Below are 17,280 nucleotides of genomic sequence, written 5' to 3' on the forward strand. Positions count from 1 at the left end.
AGTGCGAATTTGTCATCATCTCCTTCTTTTCGAACCACTGAGGTCAGCCACATTTCACCGCAATTCTATTCAACAACACCACCTTTAATCTACCATGGTGCGTTTGTTACACGTCCTGCTGGACGCAGCTATAACTTGTTTGGTTTACAGTCTCTAACTCCTGCAACAATGCGCCGTTTGATGCGCGAGATCACTGAGTTGAAGAACAACCCTCCGGAGGGCATTCGCGTCGTCACGAGCGAGGAGAATATGCTTGACCTCACAGGCATTGTTGAGGGTCCAGGTGAGTCGCTGAAGTTAGAGACACGCGTCCAAAGCTCAAAACTCTCTATGTCGCAGAGCAAACACCATACGCGGGTGGGTACTTCAAGGTACGGTTCCAATTTACACACGAATTCCCCACTGCACCTCCAAAATGTACGCGTCCTTATAAGCTCTCTATTCAATTTTATCAAATACCATCGGTACAGGCTGGTTTGCAACCAAGATTTTCCACCCAAACGTCTCTTCCGCGGGAGAGATCTGCGTGAACACGTTGAAGAAGGACTGGCAATCATCATATGGCATTGGTCACATTCTAGTGACAATCAAGTGCCTCCTTATTTATCCCAATCCCGAAAGTGCGCTCGACGAGGAAGCGGGGAAACTCCTTCTGGAGGACTACGATGCATATTGTTCCCGTGCGAAGCTTATAACAAGCGTGCACGCCGCTCCTCGCATACGACCTCCCGAATTTCAGACACCATCCACTGATAAAGAGGGAGAGTCGTCTACGATTTCGATACCGGCTCCGCTTCCAACACCAGCTGTGGTGCCACCACCGCCACATATTACGCTACCTGTTCCAACATCTGCATCATCGCCTCGCAAATCCATGTCGCCCTCGCCACCGTCCCAACCTCTCCAATCATCACCAGCAAACACCTTGTCCTCGTCACTCTCCACGAGTACTGTGTCCAGCAAAGACGGCAAGGAGCGCTTATCACCGCTGGGGACTGCAAATTCCAATGTTGCGGGCCCAGCTGCCAGCGCCGTTCCTACGACCAAAGCCGTCAAACGATCCGCAGCCTCAGCTGGCTCGGGGATAGAAAAACGTAAGAAAGCGTTGAAGCGTCTATGAGAGTGCGTCATGTACATACACCGTGATCTAGGGCATTGGTGTAATAGGGGGATCGTTTTGTGCACATAATAGTTGTTCTGTTCTTTGTTTCCTGTCGATATGGCTGTCGTACTTGTTTTTCTTAATAACATAATGGCCAATACACAAAATACACAAGACATTAACAAGACATTGCATTATTGTTCAGATGCCCTCGGCTATTGTGACATGTAACGATGCGTGTTGCGTGACAGAGTGACCGAGTTATTTTTCATATTTGAGCCAAATTTGAGCTTCGTACCTCTTAAGTCTTGGTTGTACTTCATTCTCTGCCATGTTCTCCAAAGCCCTTTTAGCTCAGTCAAGGACACTCTCTGTATCTCTCAAGGCCCGTGCGTCACTTTCGCCGCTGGTTCTATTACGCCATGCCAGCCCCGGAAAACTCTCGATGCCATTGCAATGGCAGCGGTCATTGTCGACGTCGTTAGCGCTGCGTGATGACGAGTCGTGGCCTAGCGACCGAAGCTCGAAGCCAAGAGGCTTTCGGAGAAATGTTTCGCCTTCGGGAACACTTTACGTCGGAAACCTTCCATACTCTGTCACTGAAGATGAGCTGCGACAGTCTTTCGCAGAGTTCGGGGAGATCGTGCGCGTATCTTTGGGTGTGTTTTTTGCTGCACTGGAAAATTTGCGAGAGGTACTAACTGGACGTGCGGCACAGGCACCTCGGCAGAGGGAATGAGCCGTGGGTTCGGACACGTCCAATTTGCCAATGTGGATGATGCTAGTAAGGTCATCAAGGCGGATGAGGAGGACCCAATATTCATCATGAACCGCGACATCTTCCTTGACCACGCTGCGGTCCAGGAGCAGCCTGTGCTTGAACCTTACCACACACTCTTCATTCGCCCGTTCGGCGGTGCAGAGGACGACTTGCGCCAGGTATTCACCGACTTTGAACATTCCATCGCGGATGTGAGAATATGTACGTGCGCTTCCACTTGTTGAAGCGTGATGGCTTCTGACTCTGGGCTGGGGTTTGCAGTGAGGGATAAAATGACCGGCGAATCAAGGGGAAGCGCGTTTGTGGAATTTAAGAACGCCGAGACCGCTACAGAGGCGCTTGAGGCCCTGAAAGATTATAAGGACCCTTCAACGGGCAGAAATATGATCCTCAAATATGCAAGACCTAACCGGAACGAATCCGCCTCTGACCTCAAGGGCAGCCCAGACGGTAAAAAGCGGAGATTCAATCAGAGAGAGAAAGCTCCGCGTCGCAAAAACTCATACGGCGGTGACTGGAAAGGTCCCCAGCGCACGGAGGAGTATCGTGATTGATAGTGGAATGGTGATCATCTAGATTTATCATAACTATATCGTGGTACCCATTTTCTGCATGCTTGTTGGACGCGCATATTATTAGCTCATCGTTAATCACATCTCATGGCATTATTCTGATGCCTTCGCTTCTCTCTCAACTTTCTGACCTTGACGCCTTACATCTCGTCCCTTCTAAAACTACACACCCACCCTTGCTCTAGACACCGCCTGTAAGTGGACTCTTGAAGGTATAGTCAATGACCTCTAACTCAAGACTTCTGCACCGCGAAACGCATTCAAGAATCAAATTGAACATCTCATAAGCGACGAACACGTGCCAGGCTGTGAAAATGCGATTTGAAATGTTGATGTATATTTTGCAGATCCTCTTCGGCGTGGGGGTCTTGCTCGTCATGAGTAATTCTGGGTCTAGTGGGCTGACGATCATTATTAGCCTTGGCTCTACTCGCACAGGTCGATTTCGACCATCTTTAAGTTGAATGAGGTTGAATGTCGCCGTCCTTGATGACATTGACACCGCCGCGGCAGATCTAGACAACACGCATCCAAGCTCGTGGCTCCTCGAGCTCGCTCTCGTAGTTCGTGTGCGTACTCATGATGAGCAAGAACCCCACGCCGAGGAGGATCTGCAAGATATGCATCATAACGTCACGCCGTATACGGCAGCCCTGCTACCAGGGGAGAGGACTGCAACTAAGGATAGAGCAGAGCGCTAGCAAAGTTGTATTTTTTATTAGTCCAAAGATCGTGCTGTTTTTTCTTATTGTAACTGACTCGGAGTGCCTTCCACAGGGTTCGTTTCTGTACATCAGTGCCCAGGAAAGCTTCAAGCGTCAACGGAAGTTGGGCTAGAGCGGATGTGTTTCTTGATGACCTCCAACAGTACGACCGGTTCTGCATACTTGCCCTGTCCTATCCAGACGACTGACGTCGCTTAGGTCAGTATTATCAGGCAGCTTTTCCAACTTCTCTCTGAGAAATTGAGATGCTTACCTTTCCTCTGAACCTGCGATACCTTCCTTCAGAACCATGTTTCACTCGTGAGTCGTGACCAGTTTTTGACGCTTCTGCTCACCCTGCTTCGGACATGAATTCATCTATGGAAACAGGACTCTGGGTGCAAGATGTCGTTTTGGTTGCGACCATGTTTGGTTCACCTTACTCTCGCGGCGATCGTTTGCCGTGTGATGAGCATGCTAGGTTGCATATGGTCGAGTTGATGTTGACTCTTTAACCCTTTGTGGTCATCGCGTGTCACCCCTGGGTCGATCTCATCCTATTCGCCCGTTTACTTCTGTCAAGGCACGCATGGCTGACTCCGTGGAAATACATGATTAGGTGTAGAAGGATCATTCAGACGATTCTCATGTGAGAGCTGAAAATTATTGCAGGCACATCGTCGTACCATCGTGGGGACCCCGCGGGGACTCCTCACAATGAAAGTCGGTGCAGATCCACTTTCAAGTTTAGCCTGCTAAATTTAATGTTGTCAAGGCTCTTTGGTGAAATGACTGATGAGATCGTTTCGGTCCCTTTGACGGCTTCTGTCACACAGCGCCAGCGCCAGCGGCGTCATTATGATGGTACCGACCTTTGAATTGTTGCCTCGATGTTGCCAGTGATCTAGCAGGCCCCAGCGTTCGCCACTTCGGGGACCAATCGCAATAATTGAGTCGTCGCGCTTGCTGTATGTAATGTGTTCGTTGTTGTGACTCACCTTTACCGCCCGTGGTCAAGGAACAGACAGATGAAGCTGACGGTGACTTGTTTAAACGCATCACATGGGAACTCATCTATGGGAACAGTTGGAACACAGCTATTACCGGTGCCGGCGTATTGGGACATTCATCCGGTCAACTAGATTTCCCTCTTTTGGCGAGTTATGCACCTTTTGTGTGGCTATTGATCCAGAGCTTTGGCTGTTGGGTTGTCGTTTTGTAATCCGTTTTCGTGAGGTTCGTCTCACTCTTGTTGTGATTTTAAGTTGTGTATTTGATGTCCATCCTAGGTTGTATCGTTGTAATCTAGATATGTGATCCAGCTGATGAGGAGTTCTACTGCCGTTGTTTGTTTTACTTGCTGTTGAGACCCTCGTGATCCATCCCCCCGTGGAATGCCATCATGAGGTCTTACAAATGCCAGAACCGCCTTTCGAATTGATCCTGCGAAAGGTCATCCAGGTCCATTGACTTGTGAGGTGAAATAATTCTATAATGATCGGTGAGATCACTTCCTTGTTGTCTGATCCCTGTAGTGACAGAGGTTACACAAGATTAAGAAGCGGATTACATCGGCAGCGTTATTCTGAGAGCGGAATACATTGGAATGATATGATTAGAAGGAGGCAGTGAAGATTGATATCTTATCATCATCTCGCTGTTCCATCCTATCGGTCAGTGCTCGCCACTCTTGGGGGATAAAACACGGTAGTTGAACTGGCCGTTGCACTTGTCGCATGTTCAGGAACAGCGCGGATGGTCCAATGACGACGTCGCCTAGCTTCCATCACCGAATCAGCGCCTGAGAACTCATCTGCGGGAAAAGCTGGGTCATGAATATTGCGACTCCCGACGCCGACGTCCCAAGTCATCATTCGGTGATTAAAATTTTACCGCTGCCCCCGCTCTTTGCCGGGTTGACATCTCGGGGTATGATCATTGTTTGATTGGTGTCATAGCAGCATTTGCAGAATGTGCCTGTCCATTGGCGCGAATCATTGCCATCGTTAGCCTTACTAATCTCACTGAAGACGATCACGGATTACTGCCTTTACCAACACCGTCACAAGGCCTCTCAGAAAGATCGTGCCACGAATTAAACATGGTGGGCCCACCAATGACCTTTCAGATAGTCCCTCGCAGAACAATGAAGTTGCTCCGATGATGTACTTGTCGGCTTCTTTGAAGAGGTGCTCGGTCGGCCTATTTTGCAGCTCTTGTTGGATGTCATGCCGTCGTGAAGGCAATACATTCGTCACCAGAGAATGTTCCATCAGTGATCCCTTGTGGAATGCACTATTACGCGCATACGGTCGACGAGCGGCCCAGAGCGTGTACTGGCAAACCGATGATAGAACAGTCATGCCCCCATAAATCGTCTCAATCACGGCGATCAATACATGCCCCTGACATGTAGACAGCGTGTGCGTATTTGATCGTTGTGTCCAACCTTAACCGGATGGCAGACTGATATCCCCCCCAATCGGTAGCAACTCCTTGAAATCATCTAAAATGCCAGTGAATTGTTTGGGTACATTTTATACATCCACACACGAGGTACGATCTACCGAAGATACACCAGTTGTCCATGGCCATCTAACATAACTCAGCTTGTTACCATATACACGCTCCAGTCTCCGTAGACAAGCGCGCCACGCGAATCGTGCAAGCAGGACGACGACTTTGAACGTCAACAAACCTGCACGAAAGAGAAGACGCAGCATCAGTCGCACAATCACAATAGAAACAGCGTAGATAAAAGCGATAGATTTTACTGTAGCACCAGGGTTATACATGACGGCGGTCACGAGTGCCAGCATGAGGATTTTGAACAGTGCGGCGAAATATTGGGGTGAGTTGAAGAAAAGCGTCCATTTAAATACTTGGCCAAACTTGCGCAATATGATGTGATTAAGTATGGGTCGGAAGAACATGATGAAACAACATAGTCGAAAGAGGATGAAGATGAGGGGCCTCAACACATGGCTGAGCATCGTGAGTTTGAGTGGTGAGAACAACGATGGCATGAGTTTTGTAATGTTAGAGCAGAGTAAGTTGGGACTGTCACGTAGTGGCAGATTTTGTTTGAGTGGTCTAGAAAGAGTATCCGACTTCATGATGAGCCCGAGCATGATGGTCACGGTAAGGAAGTAAATTTTTGCATAGGGGTCAATTGCGAATTTTGAGATGTGCAAAATCACATGACTTTACTGTCACATTCACATGATTTCATTCTAGTCCAAATGACGCGACGCGATTGAGACTGGTGACCTAGCTGTCCGTGGCAAGCTGCGAGTAGACTCGTAACCAGTCTGGACTACGTCTTTGATCCGTATGTCTAGCGCTAAGATGTAACTGGAAATTATTGGATTCGCTGATTCTGTAATAAAGTAGTGTCATTTTGGATGCGTTTCCCATGTCTCTTCGTACGTACTACGAACTTTCATCCCTGGGTTTCGAGGAGATCTGCGCAGACCGTAGAATGAATACACAGTGTATAGGTGAGTGCTGCTGATGTGTACTGAGCAAGGACGGGCAGTGGGTTCTGCGACATGGCGTGGCGGATGGAATTGCTGTAATGCGTGACCCGGGAGGATCACTGCCGCTGCATCTTAAGTAAACCATGCATGGGACAAGTGTTATATGGCAGAGGTAGCATGAATGGTGTTGCCGTTACTAGCTCAGCTACGCCCATTTCGAACGAACTGTGAAAACAAACGAGGCACCCGATTTAACACCCGATTGTTTTTATTGCTATCAAAATATGACTTATATTGGTTGTACATATAAAACACCAAAGACATTGATTGGGAAAGATAAACTGGGAATCAGGTAGGTTATTAGATCATGAGAGGGATGAATCGGGGTGCTGGATATCAGCTACACATATCAGTCATGCGTTGTCATTATAATTGCAAGATCATGGCCATAATGACAACGCATGACGTAGATGGAGTAATATGGAGAGGGGGACAACGGCCCGGTCAAGCAATCAGTGGCCCGCGCATTCCATCGCCTCGACGTGCTGCGTGAATGCCGCGGATGATCACAAGAATTAATGCGAAAGTTACAAGAGCCCTAGCAAGAATATGAACAAGGAAACAATGTAGATATATCAATGACACCTACTCATTGACCCAAGCAAAGCCTTCTAGCGCGTTAAGTTGAACGGGATACGCGAAAACGCTCTGGGTACTAGGAAGATAGGAGGTGAGCGGTAGGTAAGTAAGAAGATGTCACCAACTTGCGATTCAGCTCTCCGCTGAGAGCTGCAGTTATACTTGTAGCACCCGCCGTCCAGAAGGCCCATGTTAGAAACAGACTATAGCGAGTTCGTCAGCGAGTTCGTCCGTCCGTGTCAAAGGAGGTCTACGTACAAGAAGATATGAGCAGCCATACTACCCAAGACACTACCTGGAAGATACATGAAGATAAACATGTGGAGACTGCACAATACAATCGTCCATGTTGAAGTGAACAATAGAAAACGAGTGCGGTCTCGTTCAGCCAGACTGAAGTAGTTATGTTGGGCAGTAAAACGCGACGTGAGCCAGGCCGAGATTGAGAGCTATCATAGGGGGTCATTATTTTATCATTGAAATGAAATGTGCACCTACCTCGATGATACTGAAGAAAATGACCAACGAGACGACAACTGAAATCCAGAGCGTCAGCTGACTGGATGGGATGTGGCGGTGCAGAGGACAGAGACTCACTAGGGTGTCCAGTTCGCATGTGGGAACCAGCATCCATTGCGCGAGGCAAGACAATAGGTTGAGGTGGGAGAGCATGACTAGTGATCTGGTACCGAGGTTGGGGATTTTCAATGTTTACCACTCGAGAACGCAATTGCGACAGCTATGAGGACGCAAGGTAAGTCCAACATAAATGTCACTGAAAAAAATGATCACCTCTCTGCGGAGAAGTCACTTAGAAAAAAAATTGTTTATTTATATTTATGAGTGGAGACTCACAGGGCATTCTCTATTTCTTCGATCCTAGAAAGCAGACCGTCTTCCATAACGCGAGATGTTCTGGAGCCACGGTCCATGCTTAGTGTACTGTTGCGAAGCTGTTCGCGAAGGCGACGACATTCTGCTTTTTTACGCTCGCTCTCGTGTTGAAGAGCTTTATATCGCTGGAGGGAATCTACCGCAGCTCGAAGTGGTATATGCTAAAAACGGAACATGTGAAGAATTTGAGAATTTGAAAATAATTAGCTCAAGTATTGGCAGCAAGCACCAGTATACGTCGCGTTTGCGATGCCAACCTGCACGATGGAAATGACTCACAGAATTGGGGTCATCTGGTTGAGACTGTAGCCATTCCTCCACTTCGGAGACTACTTCGACGACATCGACTTCGGGTATGTCATCGCCTGACACTAGAGACATGCGGTGAAGAAGGAGACTGGCATGGTCGGAGACAACACCCCGTTCAGCATTGTCTTGTTCAGGTTGACCTCCGAGGTGGAGTTTTTTGACACGATCTGGCTCGAAAGGTTCGCGACAGATGGGGCATACACTTGTGGTTAAGGAGTGAAGGCACCTGTGATTGAAGAAGACAAGGTAAATATAATCACTGGGTGCAAACTGACCAGAGAGAAAAATTTAGACGCACGTGAGACAGAAGATGTGACCACACGGGATTACATGTGGAGAAGTAACAGGTTCTGAGGAGACAGACTCGGAATAGGGTTCGACGCAGATGTCACAAAAACTTGTAGGATGGATAACAAGCATACCTAGTTCGTAAGAAAACTGCACCACCACTAGGCTCCTTAAGCCCACCTCGACTAGGATCATTACTAGTATACTACATGCTATTAGTACATAAAATTCAAACTCAGCACAGCCATGAGTTTCATTACCTGTTATCACCACGCTGGCTGAGATCTGACGAACATGGGTGGACGGTGGCAGCTGGCCTTTCGATGTTATCTGGGTCTTTAAACTCCAGCCCCCCTCTCAATAGTGATATACTTTGGCCGGCAGCCTGGGAGGCTTATTTGAGCAATTTATTGAAACATGATTAATACTCCCGTCATCCGACACATTTTCTCAGTCACATGACAATGTATTTTCGCTGTGCAGTCATCAAGTTATTCTCCTTCGATCGGCGTTTGAAGGCGTGCTTCCTGCTTGCGGATCTTCGGGACTTCATCGATTATGCAAACAAGCATTCACTGCAGAAACGACTTTTTAGCAAGAGGTAAAACTAACCCTGAGTATGGGTATAATCCGAGCTAATACCAACCCAAGCTGTAAAGTAGACTAAAACCAAGCTTGCGCAATATGATGTGATTAAGTATGGGTCGGAATAACATGATGAAACAGCATAGTCGAAAGAGGATGAAGATGAGGGGCCTCAACACATGGCTGAGCATCGTGAGTTTGAGTGGTGAGAGCAACGATGGCATGAGTTTTGTAATGTTAGAGCAACGATGGCATGAGTTTTGTAATGTTAGAGCAGAGTAAGTTGGGACTGTCACGCAGTGGCAGATTTTGTTTTAGAGGTCTAGAAAGAGTATCCGACTTCATTATGAGCCCGAGCATGATGGTTACGGTAAGGAATTATTTTTTTGCATAGGGGTCAATTGCGAGTTTTCAGATACGCGAAATCACATGACTTTAGTGTCACATTCACATGATTTCATTCTAGTCCAATGACGCGACGCGATTGAGACTGGTGACCTAGGTCCGTTGCAAGCTGCGAGCTTATGGAACAGGACTACTTGGTTACATCGATATCACAGAACTTGACCGTTCAGCACACTTCCGTAGGTCCAGCGCTAAGATGCAATTGGATTAGCTGATTCTGTACGTAATAAAGTAGTATGCGTTTCCCATGTCTCTTCGTACGTACTACGAACATTCATCCCTGGATTTCGAGGAGATCTGCGCAGACCGCAGAATTAATACACAGTGTATTGGTGAGTGCTGCTGATATGTGCTGAACATGGACGGGCAGTAGATTCTGCGACATGGCGTGGCAGATGGAATTGCTGTAATGCGTGTCCCAGCTGCTGCATCTTGAGTAAACCATGCATGGGACGGGTGTTATACGACAGAGATGGCGTGAACGGTGTTGCATCGAAAAGGTGACTTTTTCTTTCCATAGCACGAGTGCGCACGCGGACTGTCGCACTCGTTCGCACCGAGACCAAACGTCTTCGAGCACTGTTCAGCACGTTACTAGCTCAGCTACGCCCATTTCGAATGAACAGCGAAAACAAACGAGGCACCCGATTTAACACCAGATCGTTCTGATCGCTATCAAAATATGACTTATATTGCTTGTGCATACATAAATAAACTAGGAGAGATAAACTGGGAATCGGGTGGGGTTTTAGGATAACGAGAGGGAATAATCGGGGTGCTGGATATCAGCTACACATATCAGTCATGCGTTGTCATTATAATTGCAAGATCATGGCCATAATGACAATGCATGACGTAGATGGAGTAATATGGAGAGGGGGACAACAGCCCGCTCAAACAATCAGTGGCCCGCGCAATCCATTGCCTCGACGTACTGCGAGAATGCCGCGGATGATTACAAAAAGTAATGTGAAAGTTACAAGAGCCCTAGCAAGAATATGAACAAGGAAGCAATACACATATATCAATGACACATACTCATTGACCCAAGCAAAGCCTTCTAGCGCATTAAGTTGAACGGGATACGCGAAAACGCTCTGGGTGCTAGGAAGATAGGGGGTGAGCGGTAGGTAATAGGAAGATGTCACCAACTTGCGATTCAGCTCTCCACTGAGAGCTACAGTTATGCTTGTAGCGCCCGCCGTCCAGAAGGCCCATGTTAGAAACAGACTACAGCGAGTTGGTCAGCGAGTTCGACCACCCGTGTCAAAGGAGGTCTACGTACAAGAAGATATGAGCAGCCACACTACCCAAGACATTGTCTGGAAGATAAAAGAAGATGAACATGTAGAGACCGGAGAATACAATCGTCCATGTTGAAGTGAACAATAGAAAACGAGTGCGGTCTCGTTCAGTTAGACTGAAGTAGTTATGGTAGGCAGTAAAACGTGACGTGAGCCAGGCTGAGATTGAAAGCTACCATATGGGGTCATTATTTAACCATTGAGATAAAATGTGCACATACCTCGATGATACTGAAGAAAATGATCAACGAGAGGACAACTGGAATCCAGAGTGTCAGGCAACTGGATAAAGAATGACGGTGCAGAGGACAGAGACTCACTAGGGTGTCCAGTTCGAATGTGGGCATCAAGATCCATTGCGCGAGGCAAGACATTAGATTGAGGGGAGAGAGTATAACTAGTGATGCGGTATTGAGGTTGGGGATTTCCAAGGTTTTCCAGCCGAGAATGCAATTGCGACAGCTATGAGGATGCAAGATAAGTCTAACATAAATGCTACTGAAAAAAAGTATCACCTCTCTGCGGAGAAGTCATTTAGAACAAAAATGTTTACTTATGAGTGGACACTCACAGAGCATGTTCATTCTCTATTTCCTCAATCCTAGAAAGCAGACTGTCTTCTACAGCGCGAGATGTTCTGGAGCCATGGTCTGTGGTTAGTGTACTGTTGCGAAGTTGTTCGCGAAGGCGACGACATTCTGCTTTTTCACGCTCGCTCTCATGTTGAAGAGCTTTGTACCGCTGGAGGGAATCTACCGCAGCTCGAAGAGGTATATGCTAAAAATGGCGCATGTGAGAAATTTGAGAATAATTAGGTCAGGTATTGACAGCAGCAAGTACTAGCATACGTCGCGTTTGCGATGCACCTGCACGATGAAATGGACTCACAGAATTGGGGTCATCCGGTTGAGACTGTAGCCATTCTTGCACTTCGGAGACTACTTCGACGACATCGACTTCGGGTGTGTCTTCACCCGAGACTAGAGACATGCGATGAAGAAGGAGACTGGCATGATCGGAGATAACACTTCGTTCAGCATTGTCTCGTTCAGGTCGACTTTCAAGGTGGAGTTTCCTGACACAATCTGGCTCGAAAGGTTCGCGGCAGAGGGGACATACGCTTGTGGCTAAGGAGTAAAGGCACCTGGAATTGCAGAGGATATGAGATGAGAGATAAACATTATTGCTGAGCACAGGCTGCCCGGGAGTAGAAATTTAGACGCACGTGAGACAAAAGATGTGACCACACGCGATTGCATGTGGAGAAGTAGCAGGATCTGAGGAGACAGAATAGGGATCAAGGCAGATATCACAACAACTTGAAGGATGGATAACAAGCATACCTAGTTCATAAGAAAAGTGCACCAGGGCCACTGGGTTCCTTATGCCTACCTTGAGCGTGGACTTTTATATATCATTACTATTACATGGAACCAGTGCAACATTGAAACCCAGCATCACACATTGTTAGATCACTGCCGTACGTTCCTGACAAAACCTGGCAGTTGGCAGCTGTGTATGTTAGCAGTCGCAGTGGCAGAATTGTGACTTGGCAGAAGTCCAAATGGTAGTGAGAAGTCATACATATCGCTAGTAGATCTTACTCTCACCGACTAATCATAAATTTTGTCAGCCCATCTGTCATCAATCCTCTAAACCAAATTCCAGACCTAGCTTATAGCGCCTTCCTCATCCTTTCATACGCATATTCATGTCTAATCCTTATATTTGATACAGTCATGTCTATAAAATGGGTTTCCGCAACACCTCCAACGATGTTCCGAGCATGACTCGCACTCACTGCGGAAACGAGAAAATGCCTGTATCTAGATAGAGTACAGATAGAAGAACTAATCATACCAAAACTGGATACGAGCAAGTACATCTGCCTAAGTCCAAAAAGCTTATGGATTGACGCGATTTTTGGACCCTAACCATACTCCAGTTAGTTATGATATCTATCGTCTAGATTTAAGCTCGTCAAACAAACCATACTCGAAATTGCGTATGGATAGCAGTCAAGTGTATATGTCCTCAGGTATGGATAGCGTGTGGATATAGTATAAATTGAGTCTAGATAGGATACAGATAGCAACAACGAAATCTATGGCTGATCCTCCTACCCCGCTGCCCCTCGATAAAACTGGTTTGTGGGGTTGTTGGCTGCGTTGGAGAGCTGCGTGATGCGCCCTGGCATGCGGCTGCATCACGGGTAGCTTTGTTAGCGACAAATAGGGCGGGAGAGGCGGAAGAAGGAATAGTAGAAGCGGTAGCGGTAGCATCAGGCATTTCTAGTATCTGAACTGGCCATGAGCGCACAGAAGACAAGAGCGCAAGAGTATGAAAGTACCTTTAGCAGAGACGAGAGGTAGCAAAATAGGATGAGTGTGAGTGGACCTGGATTATGCTTTGCAATGACTCGTCAATGAACGAGGGCAGTTTCCAGCAACAGCTGCTCACCGAAATGCACAAAATGAATGCCTGTCTCGCCGCCATCGAATCTGCTAGCCAAATCATTATCGCAAACCAGCAAACAACTGAGGAACATGCTCACCAACACGAGAATACGCTCAACAAGTTGATGCAAAACATCGACGCGATGATGGTGTCTAGTAACATCATGAGACACCAAATTTTTGACAGTAAGTAGAATAAAAACATACCCAGGGGCCGGGTACGTCTGTAATAAACGTGGCACGTATCGTTTCCGGGTACTTGAGAGGTAATTTGAGGCATATGATGTTATCTTCAAACATGAGCATGATGTGGAGTAAGTAGAAGAAAGGACTTAGCGATTTTTTGGCGTAATTTGACTCTTGGACTGTCCCAACGTCTAGATACACCGTTTGAACATGTCTGTACCCTGGTTGGTGTCTGGTTTAGAATGCTGCTTGGACATGTATGGTTTGGTGGTGGGTGCTCGTATCTAGAGTATGGTTTGGGTATGTTTACATCATATATCTTCTATCTGTTTGTCCGGTTTTCTCCAAAGTCTGACATTTACAACGTCCAAATTCCTCACGTCTGGTTTGCGTGCAGATAGACTACTAGGTACGGATCGTGTCCAGGCAGACGGCCTAACCACGTACAGATAGGGTACAGGCATTTTCTCGTTTCCGCAGTGACTGTTACGGATAGAACCAGTAAAAAATTCAAACTCAGCACAGCCATGATACCTGTTATCACCACGCTGGCTGAGATCTGACGAACATGGGTGGACAGTGGCAGCTGGCCTTTCGATGTTATCTGGGTCTTTAAACTCCAGCCCCCCTCTCAATAGTGATATACTTTGGCCGCCTGGGAGGCTTATTTGAGCAATTCATTGAAACATGATTAACTTAATACTTCCGTCATCCGACACATCTTCTCAGTCACGTGACAAAAGTATTTTCGCTGTGCAGTCTTGTTCGAGAATCCTTCGATCGGCGTTTGAAGGCGTGCTTGTGGATCTTCGGGTCCGGGACTCCATCGATTATGCAAACAAGCATATAATATGATACGCCAATGATACGCAAGGAGAATAAGAAAGCGCCGAGTATCTACTCATGAAATCGCATGGCGTCCACGCCTGGTTTCTTATGATGTAAAATCTTGCGCAAAGCCCTCTTTGCACTGGATTGACCAACGTTATTGCGTTTAGAAGATCCACGACGTACGACCCCTTTGCCCTTCACGCCTGATGGGGACTTCTTGCCGTGGGCGATGGATCGGTACCTGTGCGACGCTTGACTGGTTGGTGCAGAAACCCGATCAGGTTCTGGCAAACATAATCAGTAAATTGTTAGTGGAATCGGGTACTGGCGGGCAACCTTTGACTTCAAAGGTGATCCTGGACTCGGAAGAAACAAGGTGGAAAGGAGAGACAAGACAGGTGAGCTGGTCACAGGATTCTTTGGAGCTGTCTCCGCTTCCCGCATAATCCTCAACAGCTTCATCGGCCGATGGACATAGCAAAGCTTCTTCATCGTCATCTTCCCAGACTACTTCATGATCCCTCCCGTAGATCGAAAGATTAACGAGACTCAACGGGGAGAAGTCAGCCGTAGTCTGGAGAGAGTCCTTGTTTGCACATCCGGGACCATGAACGTCGTATAGCCCGCGAAGGCGAGGTGACGGGTGATAACTACGTGTGGAGGTGGGTGTGTTCTGCATCTGTTGTTGTGTGACGATAGATTCCGACAAAGCATCTCGAAGCTTCCGTTTCGGAGTGATCGCCTCCAGAAAGTGCAGCGTCTGTCTTTTAGATTCCACGCGGTGTTGTGTCTCGTCACGGAGTCGCTCGAGAGTCTGTATATGTTCGAGAAGGATGCATGCAGTCGTGAGTGCATTGAAATGATTCAGAGGGGTTCGTGTGCTCAGGCTTGTCTGCGTGCATGTCTGGACGCTGGCCGGAGATACCATGATTGCGTTACCAGGCGTAACTAAATGATAATTTCCTGCGAATGTTCGTTGGGTATGACAGCGGCGGGAACAGCCATTGTTGACAGCTGAGTCGGTCTCGTACACGGGTGGTCAGTCTGAACTGAAATGAGGCGGGACAGACGACGTAAATAGAAAGGGGAACAAGTACATAGACAAGGGAACCGTTGGGAATGAAATTGATGAAAGACTGACTTGAAATTCGCATGTTAATTTTTCAGAAAGAGAGCATGTATCAACTGACTGTCACCTATCAGATGGTGCCTATCAAGCACGGCATCTTACTAGAATGGCTGAGTCCGTGCTCCGTGATGCATAGCCTTATCGATGCATGTACACTCACACAACTGCTCATATGATCATGATCCTGGAGGAAACTTCCGTAACTGGTCAGCATGGTGTTACGGAACAATGTGGCATTGTGGCAGTGCTGTATGGCGCGCGCTCCTGGTAATAGCTTTGCGGCGTTGGTGAATTGGGATAAAAGTTACCTCAAAGGGTCCACCTCCACTTTCACCTCCACCTCCACAAAAGGGCCACACAATCTTCGTCTCTGACGTCCCTCATCCCTAGCGGTATAAAAGACAACAAAAGTCTAATATCAATCAAACTGGCGAAGATGTCGAGAACATACTGTATTCCAGGCGTTTTCTTCCTCTTTTCTGCCTTCTTCCTCCTCTGCATCGTTTCAATTTCTCTCCCGCGTTTTCAGGCGATGGATATTACTCGCATTGACACTAGTGGGATGGGTGGTGGTAGTGGTGATCAGGTATTCGCATTCACGCAATTCCGAGTGAGTATTAGTTTGGTTGAGCTGAGGTGCTCGGACTCACGTTTCCTCATTGTACCGCCTAGTTCGGCATTTGGTAAGTATGTATTAACATACGAGATAGCACAACTAACCTGTCTCAAGGGGTTACTGTATTGGCTCGCCTTCGGGTTTCGAATGTTTTAACACTGGTGAACAAATTTACTGACATCACTACCATCCTATGCTTATTGAATGACAGGCCATGGATACTCGGTCACCTTCGCGAACCCGCAGGATACCCTGATTACTATAGGTCCTTCGTGGACACGTGGTCTCGCTGTTCTTCCCGTCGGTCAGTCGTACTCTATGCAAAACGGTCGCAATCTGACTTTGCCTTTTCCTAGCTGCCTGTGTAGCCTTTATTGCCCTTCTTCTATCCATTTCCCAGCACATCACAATTACTTTGGTGGCTTCTCTAGTGTCATTCCTCGCCGCCCTGCTTACCCTCATCGGATTTGCCATCAATATCGCTCTCTATGCCTATGTCAAGCATGAACTGGGCACGCTAAACACTGATGAAACGACCCTGACTGGACCTGGTTGGTTTCTCTTTTTCTCAGCTCACCACGGGTCTCAACATTATGGCAGGTTTTTGGCTCACATTTGTAGCCCTACTCCTGCTTATTTTGGCTGGATGCACTGTGTGCTTTGGCCGTCGTCGTGATAGAATGGCAGGTGCTACTGATAACTCATACCAGCTGAACAACTTCAAAGGCGGATTCCTCTCGCGCTTCCGCCGCAACTAGGAGTTGCGACTCTTTCGGATGGCTGAACAGATGCATGATCTTACTATATATACCGACTGGAGTCACAGAACTTTCATTTGTTGCAGAGATTCTCCAAGTAGTGACCATAGACAGTGTGTTCATTTCATCAATTGTCTTGTATACCATGTTGAATTTTTTGTTTATGACATTGACGTCTATATTTGGAGTCCCCTAGTACCCTGGTGGAGGGTATTCTTTAGTGCACGACGCCTGGCTAGTTG

At 47.3% G+C, this 17,280-nt stretch overlaps 7 protein-coding genes across 7 annotated transcripts; 4 read left to right on the forward strand and 3 right to left on the reverse strand.

The window, feature by feature from the left end:
- Positions 1–11: 11 nt before the first annotated feature.
- DEU56DRAFT_813853 (ubiquitin-conjugating enzyme/RWD-like protein) lies at positions 12–1,277 on the forward strand. Its single transcript, XM_041353691.1, has 4 exons — positions 12–97; positions 151–283; positions 340–417; positions 471–1,277. The coding sequence occupies exons 1-4, from the start codon at positions 95–97 to the stop codon at positions 1,118–1,120; spliced, it is 864 nt and encodes a 287-aa protein (XP_041206688.1). The 5' UTR covers positions 12–94; the 3' UTR covers positions 1,121–1,277.
- A 107-nt stretch (positions 1,278–1,384) lies between these two features.
- DEU56DRAFT_902485 (uncharacterized protein) lies at positions 1,385–2,659 on the forward strand. The gene is made up of 3 exons (XM_041356596.1): positions 1,385–1,761; positions 1,821–2,084; positions 2,145–2,659. Exons 1-3 carry the CDS (start codon positions 1,434–1,436, stop codon positions 2,435–2,437), a joined length of 885 nt encoding a protein of 294 aa, XP_041206689.1. The 5' UTR covers positions 1,385–1,433; the 3' UTR covers positions 2,438–2,659.
- Positions 2,660–6,907: 4,248 nt separating this feature from the next.
- DEU56DRAFT_454724 (uncharacterized protein) lies at positions 6,908–8,109 on the reverse strand. The gene is made up of 6 exons (XM_041346308.1): positions 7,875–8,109; positions 7,776–7,813; positions 7,536–7,726; positions 7,403–7,480; positions 7,288–7,353; positions 6,908–7,236 (listed from the first exon to the last, which is right to left on the reverse strand). Exons 1-6 carry the CDS (start codon positions 7,909–7,911, stop codon positions 7,143–7,145), a joined length of 504 nt encoding a protein of 167 aa, XP_041206690.1. The 5' UTR covers positions 7,912–8,109; the 3' UTR covers positions 6,908–7,142.
- A 2,480-nt stretch (positions 8,110–10,589) lies between these two features.
- On the reverse strand, positions 10,590–11,321 carry DEU56DRAFT_813866 (uncharacterized protein). Its single transcript, XM_041353692.1, has 4 exons — positions 11,284–11,321; positions 11,044–11,234; positions 10,797–10,988; positions 10,590–10,745 (listed from the first exon to the last, which is right to left on the reverse strand). The coding sequence occupies exons 2-4, from the start codon at positions 11,103–11,105 to the stop codon at positions 10,652–10,654; spliced, it is 348 nt and encodes a 115-aa protein (XP_041206691.1). The 5' UTR covers positions 11,106–11,234; positions 11,284–11,321; the 3' UTR covers positions 10,590–10,651.
- Positions 11,322–13,487: 2,166 nt separating this feature from the next.
- DEU56DRAFT_757568 (uncharacterized protein) lies at positions 13,488–14,157 on the forward strand (the record flags this gene model as incomplete). The annotated part of the gene is made up of 3 exons (XM_041350144.1): positions 13,488–13,704; positions 13,900–14,004; positions 14,102–14,157. The coding sequence occupies 3 exons, from the start codon at positions 13,488–13,490 to the stop codon at positions 14,155–14,157; spliced, it is 378 nt and encodes a 125-aa protein (XP_041206692.1).
- A 336-nt stretch (positions 14,158–14,493) lies between these two features.
- On the reverse strand, positions 14,494–15,807 carry DEU56DRAFT_454838 (uncharacterized protein). The gene is made up of 3 exons (XM_041346309.1): positions 15,726–15,807; positions 14,872–15,671; positions 14,494–14,819 (listed from the first exon to the last, which is right to left on the reverse strand). The coding sequence occupies exons 2-3, from the start codon at positions 15,461–15,463 to the stop codon at positions 14,602–14,604; spliced, it is 810 nt and encodes a 269-aa protein (XP_041206693.1). The 5' UTR covers positions 15,464–15,671; positions 15,726–15,807; the 3' UTR covers positions 14,494–14,601.
- Positions 15,808–16,100: 293 nt separating this feature from the next.
- Positions 16,101–17,038, forward strand: DEU56DRAFT_914458 (pali-domain-containing protein; the record flags this gene model as incomplete). The annotated part of the gene is made up of 6 exons (XM_041357621.1): positions 16,101–16,274; positions 16,337–16,347; positions 16,395–16,441; positions 16,492–16,584; positions 16,637–16,831; positions 16,881–17,038. 6 exons carry the CDS (start codon positions 16,101–16,103, stop codon positions 17,036–17,038), a joined length of 678 nt encoding a protein of 225 aa, XP_041206694.1.
- Between the last annotated feature and the right edge of the window lie 242 nt (positions 17,039–17,280).

Source organism: Suillus clintonianus (assembly GCF_016758775.1).
Source record: "Suillus clintonianus strain FC179 chromosome Unknown DEU56scaffold_54, whole genome shotgun sequence".
In the NCBI taxonomy this organism is placed as follows: Eukaryota; Fungi; Basidiomycota; class Agaricomycetes; order Boletales; family Suillaceae; genus Suillus; species Suillus clintonianus.

What these genes read in the sequence shown, in the direction of transcription:
- DEU56DRAFT_813866 (XM_041353692.1), bottom strand. Translation starts at nt 11,105, where the DNA reads ATGTTCATCTTCTTTTATCTTCCAGACAATGTCTTGGGTAGTGTGGCT. An exon ending in GTGGCTGCTCATATCTTCTT is followed by an intron (nt 10,989 to 11,043) that starts GTACGTAGACCT and finishes AACTCGCTGTAG; the next exon opens with TCTGTTTCTAACATGGGCCT. An exon ending in GGCTTTGCTTGGGTCAATGA is followed by an intron (nt 10,746 to 10,796) that starts GTATGTGTCATT and finishes TATTCTTGCTAG; the next exon opens with GGCTCTTGTAACTTTCACAT.
- DEU56DRAFT_454838 (XM_041346309.1), bottom strand. Translation starts at nt 15,463, where the DNA reads ATGGTATCTCCGGCCAGCGTCCAGACATGCACGCAGACAAGCCTGAGC. An exon ending in GATCACCTTTGAAGTCAAAG is followed by an intron (nt 14,820 to 14,871) that starts GTTGCCCGCCAG and finishes TATGTTTGCCAG; the next exon opens with AACCTGATCGGGTTTCTGCA.
- DEU56DRAFT_902485 (XM_041356596.1), top strand. Translation starts at nt 1,434, where the DNA reads ATGTTCTCCAAAGCCCTTTTAGCTCAGTCAAGGACACTCTCTGTATCT. An exon ending in GATCGTGCGCGTATCTTTGG is followed by an intron (nt 1,762 to 1,820) that starts GTGTGTTTTTTG and finishes CGTGCGGCACAG; the next exon opens with GCACCTCGGCAGAGGGAATG. An exon ending in CATCGCGGATGTGAGAATAT is followed by an intron (nt 2,085 to 2,144) that starts GTACGTGCGCTT and finishes TGGGGTTTGCAG; the next exon opens with TGAGGGATAAAATGACCGGC.
- DEU56DRAFT_454724 (XM_041346308.1), bottom strand. Translation starts at nt 7,911, where the DNA reads ATGGATGCTGGTTCCCACATGCGAACTGGACACCCTA. An exon ending in CATGCGAACTGGACACCCTA is followed by an intron (nt 7,814 to 7,874) that starts GTGAGTCTCTGT and finishes TCTGGATTTCAG; the next exon opens with TTGTCGTCTCGTTGGTCATT. An exon ending in ATGGCTGCTCATATCTTCTT is followed by an intron (nt 7,481 to 7,535) that starts GTACGTAGACCT and finishes AACTCGCTATAG; the next exon opens with TCTGTTTCTAACATGGGCCT.
- DEU56DRAFT_813853 (XM_041353691.1), top strand. An exon ending in AGGCATTGTTGAGGGTCCAG is followed by an intron (nt 284 to 339) that starts GTGAGTCGCTGA and finishes TCTATGTCGCAG; the next exon opens with AGCAAACACCATACGCGGGT. An exon ending in CCCCACTGCACCTCCAAAAT is followed by an intron (nt 418 to 470) that starts GTACGCGTCCTT and finishes CCATCGGTACAG; the next exon opens with GCTGGTTTGCAACCAAGATT.